The 22,466-nt window shown below is 40.7% G+C and overlaps 1 protein-coding gene across 2 annotated transcripts in view; it reads right to left on the bottom strand.

Moving 5' to 3' along the window:
* The window catches only part of xpo4.S (exportin 4 S homeolog), a 100,661-nt gene that overhangs the window by 6,311 nt on the left and 71,884 nt on the right, over positions 1-22,466 (bottom strand). For both annotated transcript variants that reach the window (XM_018250288.2, XM_018250289.2), the window contains 9 exons: positions 21,356-21,532; positions 12,330-12,472; positions 11,713-11,858; positions 9,310-9,487; positions 7,625-7,784; positions 6,974-7,143; positions 5,329-5,503; positions 2,890-3,183; positions 299-479 (listed from right to left, as the gene is read on the bottom strand). In XM_018250288.2, coding sequence (XP_018105777.1) covers positions 299-479; positions 2,890-3,183; positions 5,329-5,503; positions 6,974-7,143; positions 7,625-7,784; positions 9,310-9,487; positions 11,713-11,858; positions 12,330-12,472; positions 21,356-21,532 — 1,624 coding nt within the window. The remainder of the gene's footprint in view (positions 1-298; positions 480-2,889; positions 3,184-5,328; positions 5,504-6,973; positions 7,144-7,624; positions 7,785-9,309; positions 9,488-11,712; positions 11,859-12,329; positions 12,473-21,355; positions 21,533-22,466) is intronic.

Raw genomic sequence — 22,466 nt, 5'->3', positions numbered from 1 at the left:
CACGAGACAGGGCGAGAGTCAGATTCGGGTATCACTGGCTCAGAAGCGAAACTGAAACCCGTGGAGGGAATAGCATGCAGAGATGAAAAGTTTACAAAGAAATTGTACTGGGCTGCAGCAAAGGTTAGCGAACGGCACGCTTTTCCCAGAATTATCTACAGACATTGAGAAGGGTAATTAATGTCGTACACAAGCATAATAAATATGACTTTTACTATGAATGTGCAAAATAGTTTCTAGACCGTGTGTAACAACCCACTCCATTCACCGTGGACCAAGAACTTGATTCTGAGGTTACCTGTATCACTGAAGTCAATGAACTCCTTGGAAAGCAGATTAGTAAGAAGCTCCATAATGAGGAGGAGATCCTGGTACTGATCCTCTTCTGCGGTCACATCAATGCGCTTCCTCCCAAGGTTGTTCTTGGAATAAACTTGCAGCAGAGTCAGGCACGCTTCATACAGATTCATGGCCTTGGACTGAAAAGTAATCAAATAATTGAGCTGTGTTTGATAGCGACTGCAAACTCCTGCCTCATAGTGAACTACAGTTCCAAGAAGCCCTGCTGGGGTCCCTCTGTATTTATTCTCATCAGTTTACACCATGATATTAGAAGTGTAAAAACTCAAGGACAAAGCTAGGATTTGCCGTCTCACAGCATATGGCTCCTATAAAGCTCTGAGCTGTATCTATAAAATACTAAACGTAATCTGTAAAGTAGATATACTGGACTCTACCAATCAACTTGAATAGTACAGGTATGGGACCTGTTCTCCAGAATGCTCGGGACCTGGGGTTTTCCGGACAATGGATTTTTCCGTAATTTGGATCTACATAGCTTAAGTCTACTAGAAAATCATTTAAAGGGCATGTAAAGGAAAAAAAAATAATATCCCATTTTTACTTTCTTGAAAAATGGAAATAAAAAAAAAAAACCTATCTCCAATATACTTAAATTATAAAATGAGTACAGTTTTTATAAGAAACCTGACTGTATGCAGAGAAATTCTCTCTTCATTTACTGCTGTGGATAGGAATTGTCAGACAGTCCCTAACTGCTGAGCAGGGAAACAATCATACTTATGAACAGCAGGGGGAGCCCCTGCCTTACTTCCCAGCCATGCAGAACTCAAGCAGCTTTGTTTGTTTCCCTGTAAAGCAGTCGGTGATTGTGAAGAGATTTCTATTCGATTTTATTTTTGCCTTTACATCCCCTTTACTATTTCCAACTCCAGCTGCAGGGACAAAGATCATTGAGCCATATTTAAAGGACCAGTAACACCATTTTTTTTTCATTAAAAAAATCAAAACTACACCCTCCAAATAATACCCATGTCCTACTGCATTCTATATTAACCTTTGGTTTAGCTAAAGAAAAAAAGCGAAAAGGCGACCAGCAGCTGCAGCTTCTACCTATGTGCGCGTCCCTGACAGCTCTCCTCCTAACATGACTAACGGAACCAGAAAGTTGCTTAATTTTCAGAGCAGCCAGAGAGGATCCATACAGAGACGCTGCTCACAGAGCTGGGGAGTAGAGGCACACAACGGAATGGCTGGGGAGGACAAGCACACATGGAAGGGCTGCTTCAATGATCGCAGAGGGCTGGGAGAGAGGCACGCGCACACGGAAGAGCTGGGGAGGAGAGAGGCGCACATGTCAGAGTAGCGTCGAAGGGCAGTGGAGTGGAACAGTTTGTTGGAACAGATAGGAGCATACTGACAGCGCAGAAGATGCTTTCAGGTAACTAGTGGTTGCTAGGTGATGTCCATTCTGGAAGTGACATCACGAACCAAGAAGCTGGATCCCGAAGAACAGGAAGAGGCTCACAGCAGCGCGCAGGCAGGGAGAAGGAGCTTTTCTAGTGCTGCAAGATGGCGGGCCCCCTTGGACTCCACAAGAAAGCTGTGGTTTCCATTTTTATCGGTTTCCTTACTAGAAAGCAGGATGCAGCTGCATATTTGATGTTACTTATGTAAGTGCATTGACTGGGTTCTCTAAAATGTGTAACTGGCCCTTTAAACAGATAAACTGGGATTCTACGTGGAGGATTATTTTGCTGCAGTCACTGGTTCTGGAGAGTTGGAGAAAATTTGTATTAAACAATACAACAACTATAAAACCCACATTAGCACAGGACCCAGTGCAGTCTGTATATTCTGATTATTAATCAGTCTTCCTGTATTGGCTTCTGGCAGATATTTGACTTGTGCTGTTTTGATAATTTATGACGATCCCTAAGCAGCCCAGACCACACTGAGCATGTGCACAGTCTTGGTCTTGCAAAGATGTTTAGCAAAGTTACAAGATGGTGACCCCCTGTGGCCAACCTTGAAAGCATAAATCGTTTGATTATGCTTGTGGTGCAGTAATTTCATGTTTATGTTTAGTATCCAAAATACAGCATTTCTAGCCTTATAATATTTTAGACTTTACTTCCCCTTTAAAGGAACACTAACAACAAAAAAGGAAAGTGTTTTAAAATAATAAAAATATAATGCAGTATTGGCCTGCACTGGATTGGTTTGCTTCAGAAACACTACTGTAGTTCATAAGAAGAAGCTGCTGTGTAGCAATGGTGGAAATTGAAAAAATTCTGTATGGCACAGGTATATAGTGGATAGTGGATAACAGATAACACCATTATGTTCTACAAAGCTTATCTGCTGTGGAACCTGAGCCTTTTCTCCTTTGAATGGCTGCCCCATTGCTACACAGCAGCTTATTTATATAAACAATAGTAGCGTTCCTGAAGCAAACACAGCAGTTTTACCATTACATTATATTTTTATTACTTTAAAACACTTTCATTTTTTGGTGTTACGGTTTCTTTAACATTGGCCAGGAAGGGCTGGAAACGAAGCCCACATAACCGCTGCTGTATCACTCACCTCTCCAAGGTAACAAATTTGCTTATGTGCAACTTCAACAAAAACTTCTATAATTAAATTCACAGTCTCGGGGTTGTTCTTGTACACTTCCATTAACCCAATGCAGTTCGTTAGAAAGTCCATTAGGAAATTAAAAAGTATGGCCACATTGTCGATCTGCGTGGCCTCCGCAATTCCACAGAGGGCTTCCAGCGTGGCTGTGATTTCTTGCTTCACCTCCTCCTCTTGACAGATTTGCTGGAAATTTTCTTGGTTGATGACATTCAAAAACCTCTGCTGGAGCGGCTGCAGAACCTGTGAGACAGACAGATACAGGGGGGCTGAAGGCCTCAGACAATATTACGGAGAGTAACATGATCGTGGTGCAGACAAGAAGACTTTCCAAATCCTGTCATAAATGGCCGTCACACACTTGCTGTATTGCTGTGCTTTTTGGCTCCTGAAACTCTCCAAATATGGATTCCATTTTAAGTTTTCTTGCATTTTGCATTTGTGGTCCCACCAATTTATAATGCATTACAATGGGTGCATTTCCCTGATTTTAAATAATGTTTTCCGGATTTTACATTAAAATGTTGTCCTAATGTTCCCAAAAACTGCTTTTTTCCCTCTATGAATATTATTATTTGTGAAATAAAGAGCTTAAAATTAGGGATGGCCGAATCCAGGATTCGGTTCGGGATTCGGCCTTTTTCAGCAGGATTCAACCGAATCCTTCTGCCAGACCAAACTGAATCTTAATTTGCATATGCAAATTAGGGGCTGGGAGGGAAATTGCATGACTTTTTGTCACAAAACAAGGAAGTAAAAACTGTTTTCCCCTTCCCACCCCTAATTTGCATATGCAAATTCGGTTCGGTATTCGCCCGAATCTTTCGCAAATAATAGTACTTAAAATAGTAACCAGATGTATATTTTGCCATGGTTCTGCCTGTAAATGGTCAATTCCAATGAGTCTGCCCCTTATACAGTCTGGCACCAATCACTTATTGCTTTAGGTTGTGTATGTGACTGACAGAGAGACTTGCACTTGTCCCCCATAGTGTAACATTAACACTGCAATGTTTAATCCTTGTTATTAACACAGTAAACATTCTTCACGCTGTTTATACACGCAGAGGCAGAGTGTAGCTTGTCCTATAAATGTCCCACTGGTGCTCCGTCCTAACACCATATAGTCGAATGTATAACTTCAAAGTGGGGGTCATGGGTCTCTGAGGAAAGCATCAGACCTCAGACGCTTTTTGTAATTAATCAGATGTTTGAATAAAGAACAATTGTTTTACCTAGAGTCTGGAAAGTGCGATATGTGAAAAGGCAGAACCATGGCATAATATACATCTGCTTAGTATTTTAACCCACTTTTTCACAAATAATATTCACAGAGGGAAAAGGCAGGCCAGGAGTGAGCTGCTCCCAATGATAGATGTGCTGGCAACGTTCCTCCTAGTGACGGACTCAGGGCGGCGGCAAACGGGTCACAGCGTGAATGGGGTAAGACTCACAGTTTACTAATTATGAAGATATATGATTGATGTCCTGTGTGGGGAGTTTTGGGGTGATTAGTGATGCATCGAATCCACTATGGATTTGGCAGAACCCCCAAATCCTTCATGAAAGATTAGGCCGAATACCGAACACGAATTCTAATACTTTGCATATGCAAATTAGGGGTGGGGAAGGGGAAAATATTTTTTTACTTCCTTGTTTTGTGACAAAAAGTCAAGTGATTTCCTCCCCCGCCCCTAATTTGCATATGAAAATTAGCCTGGAGTTAGCATTTCTTGCAAAATTAAAACCGATTTGATTATAGTGGAACCTGGGAATGGTGCTGGGGACTCTTCTTCGTAGGACAGAAGGACAACAATGCAAGATTACTGCTAGTGTGCAAGTTTATTGCGTTCCACACAACATGTTTCAGGAATCACAGGCCCTTTTTTCTTCTTTTTTTTTCCTTGAAAAAGGGCCTGTGATGGCCGAAACATGTTGTGTGGACTGCAATAAACTTGCACACTAGCAGTAATCTTGCATTGTTGTCCTTCTGTCCCCCACTTTGAAGTTAAACACAGTAAATATTGTATCTCAAAGTAAAACTGACTCCTGTGCTTATATCCTTTCAGTACTTGAAGAAAAAGTTACTTGAACACATTTCCCTGATTTTACATAATTTTTTCTCGTCCTTCTGTATTTCGAGGCAAATGGCCCACTATAAATTAGGGGTGCACCAAATCCATCATTTTTGGATATGGATGACTAACGACCCCCCCCCCAGTAAAAGAACCTGCTAAATGCCAAGCTGTATCGGACCTGAATTTGTAATAAGCTAAACACAACTATAAATAGGAGAGGGAATGTGGTCTACATTTAAGCAAGATAATCAGACATTAGAGGTTTGAACCAGGGTTCGAAATAAGAAAAGCAAGTCTACTGCCAGCTCACCTCAGTCCAGTACTGTTGTTTGGTATCAGAGTCCATGTGAGCAAAGCCACCTAAAACTAAAGCCTTCATCAAAGTTCTCTGTACAGAACTGGACAGGAAGTTGAGGGGCGGACTTCTTCGTGCAAACTGCTTGGCTAAATTCCACCAGTTTTCACATTGGATTACTAAATTAGCCCTAGAAAAGAGTAAGTATTAGAATGGACATTTGGCAACACAAATATGTCAATAGTATTATTTGAAGCAGAACTTAAAGGGGTTGTTCACCTTAAATTAAAGGGATACTGTCATGGGGAAATTTTTTTTTCCAAAATGAATCAGTTAATAGTGCTGCTCCAGCAGAATTCTGCACTGAAATCCATTTCTCAAAAGAGCAAACAGATTTTTTTATATTCAATTTTGAAATCTGACATGGGGCTAGACATATTGTCAATTTCCCAGCTGCCCCAAGTCATGCGACTTGTGCTCTGATAAACTTCAATCACTCTTTACTGCTGTACTGCAAGTTGGAGTGAAATCACCCCCCTCCCTTTCCCCCCCAGCAGCCAAACAAAAGAACAATGGGAAGGTAACCAGATAACAGCTCCCTAACACAAGATAACAGCTGCCTGGTAGTTCTAAGAACAACACTCAATAGTAAAAACCCATGTCTCACTGAGACACATTCAGTTACATTGAGAAGGAAAAACAGCAGCCTGCCAGAAAGCATTTCTCTCCTAAAGTGCAGGCACAAGTCACATGACCAGGGGCAGCTGGGAAATTGACAAAATGTCTAGCCCCATGTCAGATTTCAAAATTGAATATAAAAAAATCTGTTTGCTCTTTTGAGAAACGGATTTCAGTGCGGAAGTCTGCTGGAGTAGCACTATTAACTGATGCGTTTTGAAAAAAACATGTTTTCTGATGACAGGGTCCCTTTAACTTTTTAGTATGGCGTAGAGAGCGATATTCGGAGACAATATGCAATGGGTTTTCATTTTTTATTATTTGTGGCGTTGGAGTTATTTAGCTTTGTATTCAGTTGCTCTCCAGTCTGCAATTTCAGCAGCCTGGTTGCTAGGGTCCAAATTAGCCCAGCAACCATGAACGGATTTAACTAAAATACTAGAATATGAATAGGAAAGGGCCTGAAAAGAAAGAGGAGTAAAAAATAGCAATACATTTGTAGCCTTACAGAGCATTTATTTTTGGATGGGGTCAGTGACCCCTATTTGAAAACTGTAAAGAGTCAAAAGAATAAGGCAAACAATTCAAAATCTATAAAAAAAGGAAAAATGAAGGCCAGTTAAAAGGTTTCTTAGGATTAGCCATTCTAGGACATACTAGAAGTTAATTAAAGGCAAACCACCCCTTTAAACTACAAGTTTAGGCATAGTTTGAGCAGAAAATGGGCACACGTACTTGTGTTCCAATATAACCTGTACTCAAGACATGGTTTGACCTAGAATTATGTACAGGCTTCCTTTGTTTTTTGTGCCCATAGTTATTTAATGTTGTGCCCATAGATCACATGCAGTTGATGGGTGTGTAAATGCACACACGCGTACAAGAAGTCAGTGATGACTATCAACACACACAATAAGGGTGTGATTCATGTTTTCACTGCATTCAATGATATACATGTTGTTTATGAAAGCAATTGCCTTACCTCTCCCTCCTCTCTACCAGGGTAACCAGCAACTGGACCGTTTCATTTGCCAACTCCTGCTCAGAGCTCCACACAGAGAGATTACTGATCACTTTTTCTAAGAGATAGCCAATAATCCACTGAGAGCCCTCTGTGTCTGCACCAAAGGCCGTATTGAATGGTAGGCTGATCTATAAGACACAACAAATGCCCTTATTAATGTAATACACAGCACATGACATTGATGATATACACAGCCCTTCATTCCCAGTTCTTCTGAGCACTTTACGATTTTTTATATAAATGCTTTCTAGCTTTAAAGATATTAGAAGTTTTTACACTAATATAATGAAATTGAAACAGCAGCTTCGACTACTGTTCATTTTGGCCAGCCAGAAAACGAAGTTATGAAGAAGTCTTTTGCTCTGCTTAGAACTGATCAGAGAAATGTCAGACTCCTCACAAGGTGTTCCTATGTAGAAATTGCAGAAGTGTTCAGAGGAGCTGATTTTTTTATTTTTTATATATACTCTGTTTCAAGCATGTCTTCCTCTGTGGATGCCCCATATTAAATATGTTGAAAATAAAATATCAGATTGCCTCAGGTGCAGGTCAAACATTTGATGCAAATATTAAGACATTCTACAGCTGCAGACAATTTTAGTTCCATACCTGGTCATACAGTTTCTCATCTACCAGTAGATATGTCTTTGCCCATCGTTTCAGGAACCAAACTATATCTTTTCCCATTTGGGGGCTGAGGAGATGGGTTAAATCTGCCCGTGTCGCACGAGACTCTACTTCTGAAGCTCTCAGGATAGCAGATACTAACCTGTAGGATATAAAAATAGCATGTGAAAATAACAACATTCCACTGTTTTCCAGCACTGTCCTACCTGTAGCCTTTCATCTGTTTGGAATTTGCATCATGTAATATGTAAATGTCATCAGTTAGTATTGGTGTTTACTAATCTAAATTGTTGCACGACTCACTGAAACTTGCGTATTATAATAAATAAAATACCCCTGTTGTAAAATATGAGGATATTAAAGTATATTGTCCTAATAATGTCTCTCTCTCTCTATATATATATATATATATTTATTATTGATGTGCGGGTCTTGCTTTCCTCAACCCGACCACCCTCCACGCCCGACTTCTGGGTTCCTTTCATAAACCCGTGCCAACTAGGTCACAAAAGGGACGGGGCGAGAGGTGCGCCTCTATAAAAGCTCAAACCGGAAGTCGGAAAACGGTATTTGGAAGGTGGGAGAACATTCAGAAGAGCTCAACCTGCACCCGCCCGTGACCCAGAAAGGAGCGTGCAAGGTCCCTGACTTCACTATATATATGTATACATACTTAAAAGCAACCCGCACTCATAGGCGCCATAGGTGCTTGGCTAAATTCCACCAGTTTTCACACTGGATTACTAAATTAGCCCTAGAAAAGAGTAAGTATTAGAATGGACATTTGGCAACACAAATATGTCAATAGTATTATTTGAAGCAGAACTTAAAGGGGGTTGTTCACCGTAAATTAACTTTTAAGTATGGCGTATTTTATTATTATTTGTTATTTGTGGCGGAGTTATTTAGCTTTGTATTCAGCAGCTTTCCAGTCTTCAATTTCAGCAGCCTGGTTGCTAGGGTCCAAATTACCCCAGCAACCATGAACGGATTTAAACGAGATACTAGAATATGAATAGGAAAGGGCCTGAAAAGAAAGAGGAGTAAAAAATAGCAATACATTTGTAGCCTTACAGAGCATTTTTTTTTGGATGGGGTCAGTGACCCCTTTTTAAAAACAGTAAAGAGTCAAAAGAATAAGGCAAACAATTCAAAATCTATAAAAAAAAGAAAAAATGAAGGCCAGTTAAAAAGTTGCTTAGGATTAGCCATTCTAGGACATACTAAAAGTTAATTAAAGGCAAACCACCCCTTTAAACTACATTTCTAGTCACATTATTCTCTCTCTCTATATATTATTGATGTGCGGTCGGGCTTTCCCCGACCCGACCACCCTACCACCACCTGCGCCCGACTTCTAGGTTCCTTTTATAAACCCGTGCCAACTATGTTACAAAAGGGACGGGGCGAGAGGTGCGCCTCTATAAAAGCTCAAACCGGAAGTCGGAAAACGGTATTTGGAAGGTCGGAGAGCAGTCAGAAGAGCTCAACCTGCACCCGCCCGTGACCCAGAACGGAGTGTGTATATATATATATGCTTTAAAAGCAACCCGCACTCACAGGTCTTTGATGCAATCAAAAAGTGATCTAGTCAACATTTAGGCATTTCCTAAAGACAGTTTGAGTAGAAACGTTGAATAATATAGATTTATTTATTAATTACTCACCTAATGACAGAATCCGTCCTGTTGCAACCTGGTATAGAAGAGGCTTTTTCTCCAGGAGATCCCAGGATCTGAAGCGTTGTGTTGATATCAACCTCAGTCGATTGCTTTATGGAATATTCCATTATCTCTGGAGGTATTAACGGAGTCTCACCCTGAGTATCATCAGCTAAGAGGCAGCCTTTTTAGGAAAAAAAAACACATTACTGGCGCACAACAAAATCACAGAGGGTTGGTCCTTCTTAAAGAAATAGTGGCACAAAAAAAATGAAATTGTTTTGTAGTAATTAAAATGCACTTTGTTAAACGGGTGCCTTTGCATAAGAAACACTACAATAGGTTACACAAGTAAGCTGCTGTGTAACCACAGGGCAGTCATTCAAGCTGAAAAAAGAGAAAAGGCATAGGTTACAGAAGTAGTAGAATACTGTGGGTTTTGATCCCTGTATAAGAATTAAATACATTGTATTCTACAGAGTTTATTTGCTATGTATCCTATGCCTTTTCTCCTTTTTCAGACTGAATGGCTGCCCCATGGCACTAAAACGAAAAGCATTTCTGAAGCAAACACACCAGTTTACCAGTGCAGGACAAAGGTACATTTTATTTTATTTACTTTAAACACATTTTTTGTGTTACTATCCCTTTAAGTTACTTACTGATGCTTTATCACATGCCAGTTCCTAGTTCTTACATGACTCTAAGTAGACTGTCCGACAGTTCTGTATTTCTATGAAAGTCTGTGACCATGTCTTCTTGCTACCAGGGCTGTCGACACAATTGAGGCAATGGCCTGACACCGGTCTGCTGTGTTTCTAATCTGCCTGATTTCATGGTGATGTTCCTCTCTAGTAGACCCTAATGAGCCACCAATGACCTCAATTTATTGCAGCTGTAAGGATCAACTTCTTCTAAATAATTTATAGAAATTATTATAGAAAAACATATACTACTACTTCACACCTAAAGTCTACTAGAAAATCATGTAAACATTAAATAAACCCAATAGGCTGGTTTTGCTTCCAATAAGGATTAATTATCTCTTAGTTTGGATCAAGTACAAGCTACTGTTTTATTACTACAGCGAAAAATGAAATCATTTTTGAAAACATGGATTATTTGGATAAAATGGAGTCTATGGGAGACGGCCTTTCCATAATTCAGAGCTTTCTGGATAACGGGTTTCCGGACAACGGATCCCATTGCTGTATCGTGATTGAAGTTTGTGGCTTCAACAAAGTCACAGCTTGACTGGAATGATAATGGCTGTTTAAGACTTCCCAGGGCATGTACCCAACCAGACTTGATTCCAATCCAGACACTCCACTGATACACGCTACTGTTCTGAATGATTACTCTCTGTACAGCTTTTGTAATATACTGGCACTATATAAAGCTAAATAAAAATATATATACCTAATTATAAAGGTTGATGTATAATTCAATTCCAGGGTCATTCGGAAATAAAGTTTCCAGCCTATAAAACATCTGATAGTAGCCCTTGGATATTGACAGAACATAAAACTGCAGTCAGTATATTAGGGTAGGGGCACACGGGGAGATTTGTCACCCACAATTTTTGAAAAAGTGAGTCTCTGAGACAAGGCGATCGTTCTTGTGCAAGAGAAGATTTAGAGCGACTTTTGTTCCAGAGCGATTTGTATGCCATAGTGTGTCGCGCTACTTTCTCCTCCCACAAGGGAAACAGAAGTAGTCTCAGCGTTGTTTCCACGTGTTTTCTTGGAGTCTTGCCTCGAGCGTTTGGTAAAAGAATGGTGTTCCCCCGGCACGACCTTTGCTAGCATCCTTACGTAACTGCGTCATTGCACACACGTAAGTATTTGTATATTATCGCGGCTACTAATCTCTATGTGTGTGTGCTGGTAGGAGATTTCAGTACTTCTCTATGTACATGCTATTTCTGACAAATTGCTCCTAAAAGGGTCTCAGTGCGTTTTGGAACTACAAGGCGATTTCAAATCGCTCTGTCAGTGAGTTGCACGTAGAGACAAAACAAACAACTTGTCGCCAGAACTCGCTTTTAAAAATCTCGGGAGACAAATCTCCCCGTGTGCCCCTACCCTAAATGTACACTAGCAGCCTAGTAGAGAATGGAACCAAACATACTAATCAGAGGCCTGAAAGCAGTTGAGGAAATTCCTTTCAGCTGGGGCCCCCATCAGGCTGAAGATTGTGGCCCTGTATCTGCAGGCATGCAGATTCAGCTCACATACACGGATGAGAAAAGGGGGCTATATAGCTGCTTGTATTAATTGAGATGATGTACCAATCCTTCTGGAAATAATTCACGTTTCTGTAAATGTTGCACTTGCACATAAAAGCAATGTTATTCAATATTGCAGCAATGGGCTGGAACCCTGCCTACAGAACAAACATATCACTTACCTGTAACTAAGATAAGCCAATGAATGTCCTCATACAGGTCATCCAGAACTTTATTATCTATGGAGCCAGCCCCCGGGGAGGCCAATAATTGCTGTTGATGCCTTTGCAGCTGCCCATGAAGCCTGGTTACTCTGTCTTCTAACAAGCTAAAAAAGCAGTATTCCAGAATGAGCTTTGGCCATACATTAAGAATCACACCACTCCCAATAAATCATCCTTAGCAGTGCGGCACACAGACTAGCCGCTGCACAGAAAACCCCCTTCCCAGATGATTATAAACCCATTGCCCATTTCCAGCAGCCTCTATACAGTGAGCTGTTTTTGCGCTTATATCGCAATATCTATTATTTGCCTGCAAAAAATTTCAACCCAATACTTATACCTTTGTATTACCTTGCCCTTGCCCTGCTGTATGGCTACGAGCCTTAACTTACGAGCCACCAGCTCATCACTTGCCTATGAAGCCCTGCAAATATCCTCTTCACCTCTCAATTGGAGTATTAATATGCACCCCCTCCTACTACACTACTAAAAAAGGAGCTTGTTGTTTTATAAAGATAGTATGAGATCAGTTAAGCCTTAATTAGTGCAGATTAATTTCACAATGCTCACTATACCTAGTCAGCAGAGGTATGCAATGGTCCGATGCAATTCTCCCCAACATCCCAACACTGGCCAGTTGATCAGAAAACAAGTCACGATCATCTTCTTGGATTTCATTAATTTCCTCCTCCTCCCTGGAGGCCACGCCATTAGCAGTCTGAATGAGAAAATAAATATATGTTAATATAAATAGGATACAGAAAATACACATGACAGGCACAAAACCAGGCAGCCCATGCTATACAGAGGGGGAACTCAGCCAGCACATTATATTTAGAAGTGAATCTTGACCGACCCACGTTATACAGAGGAGAAAGTTGGCCAACACATGTCTAACTACAGCACCTGAGCAAACAGTGCCTTTTATCACATGACCCCCTTAGACAGTTAAAGCAATACCAACATGTTCCTATAAAAATCATAGGAACGTGTAAGTATCAAGTAGGCGCTGCACAAGCAAAAGTTCCCCTCAAAGCTGCCCCCAGCCCCGTGAACCTTGGTGCAGCAGACTGACTGACACTACTAACAGATCTTCCATGTTGCTTCAGCCTATGGAAGGATCACTATTCCCCCAGTCCGGCGTCAGTGAAGTCCTGTTTTGGTTCATAATTAGCCTATGGAAGGATCGCACCGCCCCCAGCCCAGCGTCACTGAAACAGCGCCGAAGATCTTTTAGCAGTGTTGGATGGTCGGGTCAACGCAGGTTCACGGGGCTGGGGGTGGCTTTGAGGGGAACTATTGCGGGTGCAGCACCAGATAACAGCTCCCTTACACAAGATAACAGCTTCCTGGTAGATCTAAGAACAACACTCAATAGTAAAATCCAAGTCCCACTGTGACACATTCAGTTACATTGAGTAGGAGAAACAACATCCTGCCAGAAAGCAGTTCCATCCTAAAGTGCTGGCTCTTTCTGAAAGCGCATGACCAGGCAAAATGACCGAAGATGATCGTACACACCAATATTATAACTAAAAATACACTTGCTGGTTCAGGAATGAAATTTTTTATTGTAGAGTGAATTATTTGCAGTGTAAACAGTGTCATTTAGAAATAAAAACAACATCATAAAAATCAGGACAGAATCCCTTTAAAGGCGGCCGTTAAATTTAATACAATAGTTGCGAATATTCCACAGATACTGCTGAGAAATGTATCAACTTATATGTTATAGCGGACTACGTGCTACATGTCATGATAAAAAACAATATTAGCTAAGGGACTTAATATGTACCAAACCAAGCCTTTGGAATTATGTCAGAAAAAAGAAATGCTTGAAAGACAGTTGGTACTATAACAAAAAGAGTAGCATTCCTCAACCAAATCTTGTGCTGACCATCTCCAAGGAAAACTGGTTTATCAGGAATCTGGTAAACCTGGAAGGTCCATGGGACAGAGCACACAGTGACACAGAATGGACACCATCAAGTAGAGCAGGTTACTGGAGATGAATGAAGACATACGGGATTGGAAATATTTCATAGTGTACAGTGACTTCAACTGGAAAGTGTTTCATCGGAGTTATGGGATGTTTTGTATTTGTTAATTGTGGTAAGAATGCGGTTTTATGTTCATACATTACCAAAATCTTTTATATGTAATTACAGGTATAAAAATATATGCTGGTTCATAGTTAAGTGAAAGCCTGACAGGGTATTGTAGCAAAGCTGATATTCAGGGGGCCTTTTACATTATGTAGCAAATTATAACAGTTCGGGATCTGCTCCAGGATCAATGAGCTGCCAAACTGAGACACGAACATTCAACTTTAAACTTCCATTTTGGGGGAAACATTTTTATAAAAAAAATAAAAGATGGAAAACAATTGAAAAAAGTTAATTTCTGGTGAACAATCAAACCAACAGAACTGAAAAAAGTGTTTGGAAGGTGAACAACCCCTTTAACAGAAACTATATCCAGGTTACAAAACAGACTAGAAGAACCCAATAAGAACATACACACAGGGGACTGGACTAGCATAATCTAGCTGGACAATACAAAAAGTGGGGCACATCTTGCACAACCTATACACAGTCTATACCTGTAGAATGAGCTTAACACAAACTATCAGGCGAGAGAGACTGAAAAGCATAGAGTTCTGAATAGAGAGAGAGAGAGACATAAAGTTCTGAATAGAGAGATTGAAGAAGCATAAAGTTCTGAATAGAGAGAGACTGAGGAAGCATAAAGTTCTGAATAGAGAGAGACTGAAGAAGCATAAAGTTTTGAATAGAGAGAGAGACTGAAGAAGCATAAAGTTCTGAATAGAGAGAGACTGAAGAAGCATAAAGTTCTGAATAGAGAGAGAGACTGAAGAAGCATAAGGGCTATTCCACACGGGGAGATCGGCAGGCGTTTGCGGTCGCGGCGACAAAGCGCCGCGCCAGTCGCCGCGACCGGCGCAGGCGACAGTTTTGTATGGGCGCCTATGTAAAAACGCCTGTGCTAACCACACGAGGCGATGCGTTTTTCAACAGTCGCCTGAAAATGCCTCGCCAGGCTTTTTCAGGCGACTTTTGAAAAGCGCATCGCCTGGTGTGGTTAGCACAGGCGTTTTTACATAGGCGCCCATACAAAACTGTCGCCTGCGCCGGTCGCGGCGACTGGCGCGGCGCTTTGTCGCCGCGACCGCAAACGCCTGCCGATCTCCCCGTGTGGACTAGCCCTAAAGTTCTGAATAGAGAGAGACTGAAGAAGCATAAAGTTCTGAATAGAGAGAAAGACTGAAGAAGCATAAAGTTCTGAATAGAGAGAGACTGAAGAAGCATAAAGTTCTGAATAGAGAGAGAGACTGAAGAAGCATAAAGTTCTGAATAGAGAGAGACTGAAGAAGCATAAAGTTCTGAATAGAGAGAGACTGAAGAAGCATAAAGTTCTGAATAGAGAGAGACTGAAGAAGCATAAAGTTCTGAATAGAGAGAGACTGAAGAAGCACAGAGTTCTGAATAGCCAGGGGATAACTGGAAGGGGAGACTAGCACTGGTGGGCCAGACTACAGACAGCAGGGGAAGACATTAGTACAGATCAGGAGGACACAAGACTAGCACATTTCACAGAATTCATGGAGACAAGGAAAGACTGAAGAGAAATACAAAAGCCAGAATTAGAACTTGATCTATATGACTACATTCCATATAGAAGACACAGCCGACCTGTACGACCTACAGACGGGCCAGACTTACACAGCAAACATTCCAGTTACCAAGGGAAACTGAACTAGACAGGCCAGATATATCAGGGGGCACCACAACTCTGGTTACAAATAGATGAGAACAAGTTACAGTTCCTGATAACCCTGAGAATGCCGCATCACTACTGACAAATTACATACCATGCCTAGTGCTTAAATGGGTGGTTCATCTTTAAGTTAACTTTTAGTATGTTATAGAATGGCCAATACTAAGCAACAATTCAGCTGGTCAGCATTATTTATTTTGTATCGTTTTGAATTCTTTGCTCTCTTCTGAGGCTTTCCAGCTTTCAAACGGGGGTCACTGACCCCGTATAAAAAAACAAAACAAATGCTCTGTAAGGCACACAAATGTATTGTTATTGCACTATACACTACACATTAACTTAAAGGGATACTAAGGGATACTGTCATGGGAAAACATGTTTTTCTCAAAACTCATCAGTTAATAGTGCTGCTCCAGAAGAATTCTGCACTGAAATCCATTTCTCAAAAGAGCAAACAGATTTTGTTATATTTAATTTTGAAATCTGACATGGGGCTAGACATTTTGTCAGTCTCCCAGCTACCCCCAGTCATGTGACTTGTGCTCTGATAAACTCCGGTCCCTGTTTACTGCTGAACTGCAAGTTGGAGTGATATCACCCCCCTCCCTTCCCCCTCCGCAGCCTAACAACAGAACAATGGGAAGGTAGCAGCTCCCTGGTAGATCTAAGAACAACACTCAATAGTAAAAGCCAAGTCCCATTGAGACTGATTCAGTTACATTAAAGGGATACTGTTATGGGAAAAAAATTTTTTTTCAAAATGAATCAGTTAATAGTGCTGCTCCAGCAGAATTCTGCACTGAAATCCATTTCTCAAAAGAGCAAACAGATTTTTTTATATTCAATTTTGAAATCTGACATGGGGCTAGACATTTTTTCAATTACCCAGCTGCCCCATGTCATGTGACTTGTGCCTGCACTTCAGGAGAGAAATGCTTTCTGGCAGGCTGTTGTTTTTCCTTCTCAATGTAACTGAATGTGTCTCAGTGGGACATGGGTTTTTACTATTGAGTGTTGTTCTTAGATCTACCAGGTAGCTGTAATCTTGTGTTAGGGAGCTGTTATCTGGTTACCTTCCCATTGTACTTTTGTTTGGCTGCTGGGGGGGAAAAGGGAGGGGGGTGATATCACTCCAACTTGCAGTACATCAGTAAAGAGTGATTGAAGTTTATCAGAGCACAAGTCACATGACTTGGGGCAGCTGGGAAATTGACAAAATGTCTAGCCCCATGTCAGATTTCAAAATTTAATATAAAAAAATCTGTTTGCTCTTTTGAGAAATGGATTTCAGTGCAGAATTCTGCTGGAGCAGCACTATTAACTGATACATTTTGAAAAAATTTTTTTTCCCCATGACAGTATCCCTTTAAGTAGGAGAAATAACAGCCTGCCAGAAAGTAGTTGCATCCTAAAGTGCTGGCACAAGTCACATGACTGGGGGCAGCTGAGAAACTGACAATATGTCTAGCCCCATGTCTGATTTTGAAATCTGTTTGCTCTTTTGAGAAATGGATTTCAGTGCAGAATTCTGCTGGAGCAGCACTATTAACTGATGTGTTTTGAAAAAAACACGTTTTCCCATGACAGTATCCCTTTAAAGGTGAATTACCTCTCTAAAGTGTTTTTTTATACTCACTTATTTCTACCCATATATTTTAGTGGTAACATATATTAAAAAAAAAAAAAATTGCATTATGCAATTTGATATCCCAGGAAGGCATGAAATCTTCCAAATACTGGATGTCCATGGCCAAGGCCACAGGAATGTAGTATACCAGCTAATTGTCCCATACCATGGAAAGAGGTGGACAACAATGATTTTAAGGATAAAAATGTAATGTTCTATTTTTGCAGAGTACTTAAATTATCCCTTCAAAATAGACATTTATCATTTAAACCTTTCATTGCCATTTTTGTGTCCTTTTTGTGTAAATATATTAAGCTTTTTTTTCTTCCTCTCCAGTTTGGCAACAAAGCTGTTCCAGTGGAACCTCAATTTTACATCCCCTGATTTTAAATTTTCCCTCATTTTTAGGGATAGGCAATTTTTTTTTGCCGTGGAAATGCCGCCTATAGACTTGAATGACGTTGTGCGTCAAAAAACATTTTTTTTGACGGTCACAGGGGCAAATTCACTAATCTGCGGAGTTGAGGTAGGTCCACTTCGCTAGCGAATTTACGCCAGCACCCGTTAAAGAAATTACGTCACGCTGGCGAATTTGACTTTAATGGGCGTCTGCGAATTTTCGTCAGTGGTGAATTTTTGGCGAATTAAAAACAGGTCAAATTCACCCATCCATTCTCATTACATGTTGTTTTGTGGTCCCGCCTATATTTTATGCATAATACATTTCCCTCATTTTACATTTTCCTGGATTTTACACCACATTTTTTCTGGTCCCCTGAAAAACGTAAAATGGGGGTTCTACTGTATTTGGTTCCAACCTAGTCCAACCTACCCTAGCAACAAGATAGTAATTTGAAAGAAGACAATTAGGAATAAGTCTGAACAGAACTATAACCATAAACATCCTACTTCAGAATGAACTGGTTGCCGGGCATTTCTGACAGCAGCAACCAGAGTCAGAACAAAAAAGGCAAGTAATTTAAAAACGATGTAAAACAGAAAGCCCCATTAAAGTTATGGTGACGTAACATGTTACCCTAATATCACTTCCAGGTCAAGGTTTCCTAGTTTTACTGAATACAAAATACAGATTCTCCCCAAACCCCACCCCCTGCCATTACCAGAATGATGGGCTTTGGCATGTTTACTAACACTGGAGATAAATATCTGAAGAGATTTATGGAGATGTTGCCCATAGCAACTAATCAGATCTTTGCTTTTGTTTTCTAACTTCTAGGTGGCTGTTTAAATCTAATTGCTGATTGGTTGCCATGGGCAACATCTGCAAAAATCTCTCCAGATATTTATCTCAAATGTTAGTAAACATGTCCTTAGTTTGCAGAAAGGTTGACGGCTTGATGCAAAACAAAAGTAAACCCCACGCCATGTTCTGTCTCGGCTCCGGCAGGCAAAGGGTCAGACAGGAAAGTGGGTATCAAAAGTATGTCATAGAAAGCTGCTGAACACTTCTCTGCCTCTTCCACCCCGCTTTCTAGATTCCTGTCTCTCCTTAATCTAAACCCCCAAACACTTCTCTTTTGGTAACTTCAAAGCGGCAGCTGCCCTCGGCATACAGCTTCACAACTATTTGTAAGCCCTGACCATCGCTTTGAAACCAAACGAATAGAGCTCTGGTATGTCAGCTGTGCCTGAATTTGTTACTTTGAGATAAATAAGGTATTTCATAGGGATGGCCTCCACCTATATGTCAAAGGCCTGGCTTGCTACAAGGTAAAGGCAACGCCATCAAAATCAGCCTCCCAGCAAGCGAGCCTGCTATTAGGGCTAGTCCACACGGGGAGATAGCGACGCGTTTGCGGTCGCGGCGACAAAGCGCCGCGAGAGTCGCCCGCGACCGGCGCAGGCGACAGTTTTGTATGGGCGCCTATGTAAAAACGCCTGTGCTAACCACACGAGGCGATGCGCTTTTCAACAGTCGCCGGAAAAAGCCTGGCGAGGCATTTTCAGGCGACTGTTGAAAAGCGCATCGCCTTGTGTGGTTAGCACAGGCGTTTTTACATAGGCGCCCATACAAAACTGTCGCCTGCGCCGGTCGCGGCGACTCTCGCGGCGCTTTGTCGCCGCGACCGCAAACGCGTCGCTATCTCCCCGTGTGGAATAGCCCTAAGAGAGAAGATGTGACTTTTGGTTATCGGCACACCATTGGTGATGTCTTCCTCCCCATTCAATACACTTGGCAGCAGGAAGGGTCCAGCCCCTTAAAAGGAACAGTAACATCAAACAATGAAAGTTTTAAAGGACCAGTAACATAAAAAAAATGAAAAGTTAGTATACCACAAAAAAAAAATAACACCAAGAAAAATGAAACTTTAAAATCGCACAGCCTTTATTAAGAAATAACTTACCGAAACTCTGCTTGCATTCCTCTACATAAAAGGCGAACCGGCGACGATCCATCGTGTGACGCATATCTCCTATAAGGAAGGCAGGGAGGAGAAATCGAGCGCCACCCGATGGATTGCCTTTCTTTAGGTTATTTCTTAATAAAAGCCGTGCGATTTTAGATTTTAATTAGTCTTGGTGTTTTTTTTTTCCTGGTTTTTACATTTTTGATGTTATTGGTCCTTTAAAGTGATACAAATGTAATGAAATGGTGCCCTACACTAATAAAACTGCTGTGTTTGCTTCAGAAACACTACTATTGTTTATATAAATAAGCTGCTGTGTAGCCATGGGGGCAGCCATTCAAAGTAAAAAAGGCTCAGGTTACACAGCAGATAAGCTCTGTAGAACATAATGGTGTTATCTGTTATCCACTATTTAACCTGTGCCATATTTTTTGAATTTCCGCCATTGCTACACAACAGCTTGTTTATATGAAGCAAACACATCAATTTTACCAGTGCAGGGCAACACTGCATTATATTTTCACTTTAAAACACTTTCATTTTTTAGTGTCACTGTTTATTTAACGAAACAGCTAGGTAGACAGAGAGCGACTTCAGCAACTAGATTAAAGTCCCATGTTCCTGGGGAATGTGAGGTGCACCAGTATTTAAGTCAAATGTCTCCATCTAGAACCGCAAAAATGTATGTGTTTTACCATTCTGGCTGTTGTGTTTGGGAGCCCACCTGATGCTGCAGTATAGAAACCTGTACAGGTGTTATCAGGGAAATATGGATCAGCAATAGCCACTTGGATGATCAGCAGCAGCTGTTACCTCACAGACTCCCTATACACACTGCAACACACAAGTGACATCATCACAAAGAAAGTGACATCGTACAAAGGCAGACAAACAACTGAATTGGGAGTAGAGATGCTGAGTTCAGAAAAGTAGTTATATGTCACACTAGATATGACCCAGCAACCTGCACTATAACTACATTTAACCTACTACACAACACACCAGCTGCAATGTGGCTATCTGACTTAAAGGATCAGTAATATCAATTGTTTTTTTTTTTTTTTTAAATTGTTAGTATAGGACGGGGAAAAAAACCACAAAGACATATTAAACTTTTAAATTGCTAATTCTTTATTAAGAAATAACTTGCCAAAACTCCTCTTCAGAAAAGGCGACGATCCATCATGTGGCGCTCGATTTCTCCTCCTAGGCTATCTCCTATAAGGAAAGCAGGGAGGAAAAATCGAGTGCTGCACAATGGATCGCCTTTTCTTTGTGTTTTTTTTTTTCTTTCTATACTGATGAAATTTTTTTTTTCTTTAAAAAAAATTGATGTTACTGGTCCTTTAACTCGATTAACTGCAGGCATCCCAGAAAACATTCACTATACACAATATATTGGGAAAAACCACAGTCCTCAACATCTGCTTTATTTCCTCTGTCCTCCATCTTCAATGTGCTCTGCCTGTGCCCCTGTCCTCAATGTTCTTCTAAATTAAAGTTCAAAGAATCCACTTTTACGTCATGTTAAGGGATCTAAGCAAATATGCCTGCTATGTTTATCTCTGTGATGTTTGTTCCACCCATGAAAACAGAATTTGGACACATTCAGTCCTGTGTGGGAAGTCATTTAACCTTTGGCAGCAGAGTACATAGCACTTATACTAGCAGCACCCAGCATTTTATATAAGACAGACAAAGGTTCAGCTTAACTTTGAAGTGTAATTAAAAAAAAAAAAAAAAAAAAAAGATATATTTTTTTAAATAAAGTAAAAGGGGGAAAAAAAACAACCATAATCCAACTTACCAAATTTCTTGTGCCATCGGGAGCTGCCAGATGACACTGAATGTAGGAATTAAAGACCTGGACCGCATGTTGGGTGAAGAAGCCCTTGTGGAAATGCTTATCGTCTTGTACTAAAGTGAGCCAGGATTCCAGCAGCTTATCATAAGCTTCCATATAGACCATATCATCCTTGTCGAGCTGCAGGAAGAAAACAGAATTTCTAACTAAGGTGATCATGACAAATACCAGCTCTCACTGAGCACTGTACAGGTGCAACGTTGAAACTAGGGATGCACCGAGTCCACTATTTTGGATTCGGCCGAACCCCCGAATCCTTCACAAAAGATTCGGCCAAATACCGAACCAAATCCTAATTTGCATATGCAAATTGGGGGTGGGAGGGGGAAACATTTACTACTTCCTTGTTTCAGACAAAAAGTCACGCAATTTCTCTCCTAATTTGCATATGGAAATTAGGATTCAGATTCGGTTCGGCCAGGCAGAAGGATTCGCCGAATCCGAATCCTGCTGAAAAAGGCCGAATCCCAAACCAAATCCTGGATTTGGTGCATCCCTAATTGAAACCTGCACAAATCCATGAGTAGGTTTGTTGCCTCATAGGAGAACATAGTGAAGCTCACAGGCAAGATAAAAATTTTCAAATGGGTATGAAACACACAGTAATACAGCAGCATGACTATCTACTACACTTCTGTAGCTGTAAGGTGACTCGTTTTCATTATATATGTGTATGGATATACAATGCACAGATGATCATGATAATTGCATCACCTGCACCCCAGGCTGGCATCAATACAAGTCACCTATACGCTAAACAGAAACCTTGTTAAATGGAATACAATTTCATAATGGCATTAGTGCACTCAAAATCCCAATTCACCCAACTGCCAATGGATTACAGTTACAGTACATTTATGCTCCGGAATTATAGTGAGCGGCACTGAAAGGAAAACTATACCCTCAGAACAATGTAGGTCTCTATAAAAATATATTGCATAAAACAGTTCATATGTAAAACGCTGCTTCATGTAAATAAACCATTTTCATAATATTATACATTTTTAGTAGTATGTGCCATTGGGTAATCATAAATAGAAAATTGCCATTTTAA

The sequence above is a fragment of the Xenopus laevis genome, chromosome 2S, assembly GCF_017654675.1.
Source record: "Xenopus laevis strain J_2021 chromosome 2S, Xenopus_laevis_v10.1, whole genome shotgun sequence".
Taxonomy (NCBI): domain Eukaryota; kingdom Metazoa; phylum Chordata; class Amphibia; order Anura; family Pipidae; genus Xenopus; species Xenopus laevis.
Note: the sequence above shows the minus strand (reverse complement) of the source record. Positions and strands in the feature narration are given on the sequence as shown.